Source organism: Condylura cristata, unplaced genomic scaffold, assembly GCF_000260355.1.
Source record: "Condylura cristata isolate star-nosed mole 26May11 unplaced genomic scaffold, ConCri1.0 scaffold00007, whole genome shotgun sequence".
Classification (NCBI taxonomy): Eukaryota; Metazoa; Chordata; class Mammalia; order Eulipotyphla; family Talpidae; genus Condylura; species Condylura cristata.
The window spans coordinates 34,861,880-34,869,605 of NW_004567108.1; the positions used below are offsets into that span (position 1 = coordinate 34,861,880).

Consider the following 7,726-nt stretch of genomic DNA (forward strand, 5'->3'; position numbering starts at 1 on the left):
AAGGATATCTGTTTTAACGTACTGCATGAATAGATTTGTAATAGCATGTAGATTTTTCTTGTAGTATATAAATATACTGGTTTCTTATTGAAATTATACTTAAAAAAAGAAATTATACTAATTAATTTAAAGGTAATATGATTATCATGATATCTGAAAATGTGTATTTTGATTTTAAAGCCTTTTGATGCTCTCATTTTGATTCTAATGAAAGATCCAATGTGGGTGTGTATTAGTACTTTTATGTTATTTCATAAGATGGGTATCTTGTAAGAATTTGAGGTGGTGGATATTGTGATAAAATTTTAACAGTATAAACGACCTTTTTTCACTTTTTTTTCTTCAACAGTAATATTATATACAGTTGTGAAGTTGTGCTGCAAATACTAGGACCTTATTTAAGGAATTGGAAAATAACTCCATGAAAAGTTTTCCCTCTCTTTGTAATGTTTCCTCTTAATAATAACACTGAAATTTTCATTTATTATAAAAAGCAGATTTTTTATAGTAGGTGAAAATGTTCACAGGAACTAATTTACATCCTGCTTCAAATTCCTTTTGGAATAGGGGAATATACAAACAGATAGTAATAAAAATAATTTGCATACTCTAAAATGTTGGTCTTAATGGTGTTGATGGAAGGTTTCCAACTTGTAGTAAAGCATTTATTTTTAAGAAACAAATTATATTGAAATGTACCTTATTAAAAAAAAAAAAACAGAATCCCAAAATGCAGATGACAGATTTATCTTGTCCCTATTTCTTTTGTTGATGATCACATCATAGAGCAAGATTCATGATTTTTCATCATGACCTTGATGACTTTGTTAGTTATGTTTTTCCACTGCTTGTAAGAGTAAATACAGAGGGCAGTATAGTTTTGGTTTTGAATCATAGCCTTTAGTGAATTTGTTACTTTTTCTGTATTATCCCTCAAGTCTTGAAAAGTAGTTTGCAGATCATCTGTCTCAGAGACCATCTATGATGCTTCATAAAGGTGGATTCCTGAGCCCTACACACAACTGACTGATACCAAACCCCTAAGGTTTGGGGAAGAATGCTGGATGATTTTTATTAGCTTTTGAGGCCCTAGACAAGGTTCAGCAAATTGCTAAAATACTTTTAGCCTGATGATATTTGTTGCAACTACTGAGTTTGCTTTTATAGCACAAAAACTGCATCAGGGAATACATAAACAAATGGGTGTGGCCAGCCAGATTTAGCTCAAAAATTTGCTGTCCCTATTGGAATTAAGATTCAAGACCAATAGTTTTTCTGCTATGACTCTTTCTAAGATGTTTATCAGTTTTAATCTGATTTCTATGTTTATTATTTCTTGATTACTCAAGAATATATGTAAATACATGAGTACTTCCTATATATTAAATAAATGAGTAGATATAAAATATAATACTTAAAGCCTTTTTTACATGTTAATATTTAAAAGATATGATGATCTTATTTGTACCTATATAATCTGCTTCTACTAGGTTCCTGTGGCTAGAGCAAGTATTCTTTGGTTAATAGGAGAAAACTGTGAAAGAGTGCCTAAAATTGCTCCTGATGTTTTAAGGAAGACAGCTAAAAGCTTCACTAGTGAAGATGACCTTGTAAAACTGCAAATTTTAAACCTGGGAGCAAAATTGTATTTAACCAACTCCAGACAGGTAAGAGTCTGTTCTCAGTTTTATCTATGTTACTTATTTTCCTGTTTACTCTGATCAAGCAGCTAAGGCCTGCTCATTCTTTAGTCTGTCCATTCAACAGTTACTAGGTGCTTATTTCTTTAAGATTTTATGTAAGATGGTATGATGCAAAGAGATGACATTCTAGTTTTAATATCAAAGAAAAACAGATAAAAAAATAAGAGTATATGGTAAGTGTTATATTATGTGGTAAGTATTATAATACCATAATAGAAGGCTTGAGACCATTATTGCAATTCTGAAGTAGGAGGAAACAAGTCAGAGAGTTTCATGAAAGCTAAGATTTGACTGTGAACTTATAAGAAGTGATTTATTATACAGAATATGAAAAGAAGAGTGCATAGAGTCAGAGTTATGAAACAGCTTGGTGATTTCAGGAAACTTAAAAGGCTGTCCAGAATGATAGGCAAGACCAAGAGCTGAAGGGGTAAGTGCTGCTAGCCTTGCCCTGCAGGTGATGGGAAAACCATTAAATACTTTTTAGAAGTGGTATAACTTACCAGATTTTATGTTTTAAATCATTGTTTAAAGCAGTTGACTTAGAGACAGAGGTAAGAGGAATCACCCCTGTATAAAACAGGGACTTCCCAATCCTTCATATATCTAAATCTCCATTTTCCACCAGTGGAGAACCTGATTTGATCGGTGAGACTGGAAAAGAATTCTTTACTCATTTGCTGCAGACTTTCCATTAGGCTTTATGCTCAGTCTTACCATTGCTTCACTCTAGTTTTTCCTTTCCGTCTGACACTACCTTTGGTTTTGTGAATCCACCCCGCCATCACTGCCCATTTCCCCCCCTCTGTCTCTGTTTTTGTCCCCTCTCTCTCAACCTGGGTATCTTTCTGACACTTCAAACAACTGTACCCTCCACAGTCTAGTGTCTGTGTCTTGGCATTATCTCCTTGTGTCTCTCTTTCATTAGTGTCTGTCTCTCTCTTTGTAATTGCTGTGTCTGTGTGGGTCGCTCTCATTCTGCCACCTTTCACTACTGATAAGCCACACTCATTGTCTCGTAAGCTGATGTAGTAAGTTGGCCATTTTCTGCATGCTTTGGGATTGTCCTTATCCTTAACTAGGATGTGAGTAATATTATTGAAGGTTTAACCGAAGGTTTTCATATTTATGACCAAATTATTATGAATAATTTAGTTTACGTTCATGATTTAGATTTACCTTACATTTAAGGCACTTTTGAAGCAATCAGATATTTCCAAGTATTCTGTTGATTTGTTTCATTCAGTGAGTTACTTTGTAAAAATGGAGTTAAAGAAAGGGAACCTGTGCTTGCTATTGAGTTTTTGCTCACTGATAATAGCACTCTTTCAGCCTGATGCTCTCTGTGTTTACTTAATGCGGGCAGTGTTGTACAGTCGATATGATATCTGGAATATTATGATTGCTATGACTTTCTGGCTTGACTATTCTAATATACGGAGTACATAGATTACTATAAATGAAAAACCATATAAATTAGTGTGTTTATCAATCTGAAAGTGATTATATCCTACAAAACTAGACCAAGATTGTGTTTTGGTCCCTCTTTGTATTTGTAAATAACCAATATTGGAATATAGTGCCCTTTGATCTGAAGTTGTGGACTATAGTCCACATCTTTTTATCCACTTAATTTGAAAACAACATAGTTTGAACTGATAATTTTTTTCTTGAACTGTATTAATAGCTAAGTTTTGGACCTCAGCTTCTCAAATGTTCTATAAAATTTGAGTGATACGGGATTACCACAATAGACTATACTACCAACTGGTGCAAATATAATGGTATTTAAAAAATGCACCAGATTTTTTACTATACGTTTATATTCCTCAATTTTTTCATGATTAAATATAAAAGTAAGTTAATGAAGATATCTAACTAGGTATACTCAGTTCTTCAGTTACTTATTTCTCAAGAAAAGGCATTTGAAAGAATTGATAAATGAAAATTATCATAAAGAATGACTTTCAGTTCTATTACTTCATTGAATTTTTAAATTGTGCATTTCTCAGGCCATTAGATGTGAAAAAGAAACTAAAATGATTGTTTTAACCTAAATGTAAGCAGATACTTATACTTAATTACTTAAACCATTTTTAAAACTGAACAATGGAGATCAGACCAAGTATTCAGTGATTGGTTTGCCATGAATTCCATATAATTTTTGTAGATCTGACTTCTCTATTGTCAAGCTACCTCACTGAGCATTTCCAGAAGTTTTATTAAATTGTTTAATTAATAGGGAATGTCTATGTTGATTTTTTTTTTTTAAAGATTTATTTATTTGTACATACAGAACTGGGGTACAGGCCAGAGGCTCAGGGGCGGTGAGAGACTTCACCAGAGACAGAGTGGGGAACAGAACAGGCAGATCGACGAAGTACACTGCTGAGGGGAGCAGCGGGCGGGTCAGGAGAGGTCTGCCACGCCATGTGGTCTCCTCCGGGGCAGGCGGGAATTGAACTCATGGGGAAGTGGCTTTAGCTTCGTAGTGCAGTGCTTTAACCCGCTGCGCCACCAGGGAGGGCCTATGTTGATTTTTATACAATTTAGCACACACAATTTCCTAACACAGTTAGCACATGAAAGCTACAGTTGGCACTTCCTAAAGAAGCTAAAACTCCCAAGAAAAATAAATGCAAATTCTTCCTGGCCTGAAGAAGAAGGATGATGTTCAGAAAAGCTACAGATTTTGAAAAGTTAAGGGAAAGTTCTAAGAAAGGAGAAAGCTAATGGAGGGGCCTCAGCATTGGTGAATACCTCTGTCCAGGTACCTGGCTGATTGCTCATCAACATGTAAAATCAGAACAGCACACCTAAGAATAAAGGAAGTTAAATAAATTTGAGCTCAGGCAATGAGGCAAAGTTAACATAAAGTTAATTGTCAGATAAAACAAAAACCTGCAGCTGTGCTCATTCAAAGAGTATAACAATGTCATGATCTCTACAACGTTAACACTCATACTCTCCAAAATATTACCCAAATTACTGAGCATAAGAAGAACCTGAATGGGGAATTGTATAATGGATAGGGAGCTTCATCTTATGAAGATATGAAAATATGTGGAAATGAATACTGGTATTGGTTGTCCAACACTACATGTACTTAAAGCCACTGAACTTCACACATAAACAAAGGTAAGATGGAAATTTTTTTTTAAAGATGTATTTATTTGTATATACAGAACTGGGGTATAGGCCAGAGGTCCAGGGCTGGTGAGAGGATTCACCAGAGACAGAGTGGAGAGCAGAACAGGCCGACTGATGAAGTACACTGCTGAGGGGAGCAGCGGGCAGGTCAAGAGAGGTCTGCTGCACCATGTGGATTACCTCCTAGGCAGGCGGGGATCGAACTCATGCAGAAGTGGCTTTAGCTTCTTAGTGCTGTGCTTTAACCAGCTGCACCACCAGGGAGGGCCCAAAATGGTAATTTTTAAGTGTACTTTACCATAATAAAAAAGAAGACCAAGAATGTGTAATCAGTTTTTGAGAAAAACAAAGAGGAACCAACCCCAAGATCAGCCAGATGCTACAATTTGCAGGCAAACATCTTGAAGCAGCTTTTATAAATGTGGTAGGTAAGGAAAATATATTCACAATGAATGAAAAGACGAGAACTAGTATAGAAATAAACTTTTTAAAAAGTTATAAAATTAAAAAAAAATACATTACCTGAAAATTCAACATCTTGTCTATTTTAATATTATACATGTACTGATAGACAAGTAGTGCTTGAGAGTAGAGGCTCTCATGTTAGACTGTCTGACTTCAAAGCCTGTTTTACCACTTACAACATGATTTTGGGCAAATAATGTAATGTAAGCTATATGAGACTTAGTTTCCTCATATATAAAGTGGTAGTAACAGTAATACGTCAGTTCTTTATAATGCAACATATATATTCCTAAATGTGATTTATATAATGAAAACTACAGGCTTATTGGAGAAATGGAGTTAGGTACATAACATTCATAAACTTCATTGGTGGTGCATTGAAAAGGAAAATAAAAGAACCTAATAAAAAATGAACATAGTAGGCTCTCCCTGTGGTTCAGCAGGTTAAAGCACAGTACTATGAAGCTATTGCAGCCACTGCAGCATGGGTTTGATCCCAACCAGGGCGGTGACCCACATGGTGTGGCAGACCTCTCCTGACCTGCTCTCTGCTCCCCTCAGCAGTGTATTACAGTACATCTGCCCATTCTGCTACCTACTCTGTCTCTGGTGAATCCTCTTAACCCCAATGCCTCTGGCCTGTCCCCTAGTTCTGTATAAATAAATAAATCTTTAAAAAAAAAATAAAAAAGAACATAGTTTGACATATTACCTGGTTAAAAAATTCACAAAACAACAAATACTACAATGAATATGGCTCTTTACCTTGAAAAAGATCTGAGGTTTGATTGTGGAAATGGATGTTGGAAAAGCCGTATTTCTGAATTCAGCAATAGAAGGAGGGTCAATCTGAAACTGGAAGGAAAATTATACTTTCAGTTGTGACTGACTGTGGCCCATAATAAACACAGGGTGATCTGAGGCAGAAGTTTGAACTGGGGATGGTTGCTTACTCCTGTACAGCCCATTTTAGCTGAGTGCAGTTTTGTGCCTTCCCCTACTATTTCTTGCATATGAAATTATGCCTAAGCAAACACAAAATCCCCATTATGCCTAGATTGTACCCTAATATATCAATTGATTTGGAACAAATACACTTTTTCAAAACAATCATTAGAGCAGCACTGATTGTACCTACCTTGCAAAGTTGTTCTGAGGATTAAATGAGACAATCTATGTGAAGCTTACAGATTTCCTGGCATATATAGTGCTTTGTTCGTGTTATCTAGCCTGCTTTTTTGTAGCCCTACCTTGTACTGTTACCCAACTGCTACATTTTCTTAGAAACTATAATCATTTACCGAGAATCTCTATTGTCATTAGCGAAAGTGTTCCATTTGGGTTTATAGAACTGAGAAAGGTTGCTCAAGTCCCTCTTTTGATATTTTCTGAGGAAGCTGTTAGTAGACATTTCAGGAACAGAAAACACCATGAGAAATACTGTATTAAGGAGCATAATTTCATTGTTCTGTGGGAAGAAAAAAGCAAAAGACTTGGAAACGAAAGTTGGCCAAGCTCTACAACTCTTTAAACATAGTATAAAGATTTAGAATGACTTCATTGAAATAGTTACTATTTCAACTGAGACAGAAAGGTAGGCTTTGATTAAACTGATTAATGGTGGAGCGTATTTGTTTCTAAATATTCTCTAAAATTGTCATTTTTTTCTCTAAATATTTATGTAGACAAGAGCTGGGGTATAGGCCAGAGGTAGGAGAGGCTGAAAGGATTCACCAGAAACAGAGTGGGGAGCAGAACAGACAGATTGACTGAATTACACTGCTGAGGGGAGCAGTGGGCGAGACAGAAGAGTTCTGAGGAAGGAGAGGTCTGCTATACCATGTGGGTTAACTTCCTGCTAGGGATAGAACTCGTGCTACAGTGGCTCCCTCTAGCTTCATAATGCTGAAATATAACCTTTTGCGCCACAGGGAGGCCCTAAAAGTGTCATTTTTTTTTAAGATTTATTTATTTTGTGCATTCAGAACTGGGGTACAGGCCAGAGGCTCAGGGTGGCGAGAGGCTTCACTGGAGACAGAGTGGGGAGCAGAACAGGCAGATCGACGAAGTACACTGATGAGGGGAGCAGGGGGCGGGTCAGGAGAGGTCTGCCGCACCATGTGGTCACCTCTGGGGCAGGGGGGAATCAAACTCATGCAGAAGTGACTTTAGCTTCTCAGTGCTGTGCTTTAACCTGCTGTGCCACCAGGGAGGGCCTAAAAGTGTCATCTTTTAAGGGAGGGATAAGTAACATAAATTAATGTTTTATTTTTCTCGTGTTCTTATATTGACATGTGAAATATTACAAACCTATAGAAAAGTACAAAACAGCATAAATATATTTGTATATATACCTACCACTAAGATTAAATCAATTTATATATATATATGTATATATATATATATAC

The 7,726-nt window shown here is 36.0% G+C and overlaps 1 protein-coding gene across 2 annotated transcripts in view; it reads left to right on the top strand.

The window, feature by feature from the left end:
• The window catches only part of AP3B1 (adaptor-related protein complex 3, beta 1 subunit), a 191,498-nt gene that overhangs the window by 79,915 nt on the left and 103,857 nt on the right, over window positions 1–7,726 (top strand). For both annotated transcript variants that reach the window (XM_004678186.2, XM_012721952.1), the window contains exon 15: window positions 1,491–1,667. In XM_004678186.2, the coding sequence (XP_004678243.1) occupies window positions 1,491–1,667 (177 nt within the window). The remainder of the gene's footprint in view (window positions 1–1,490; window positions 1,668–7,726) is intronic.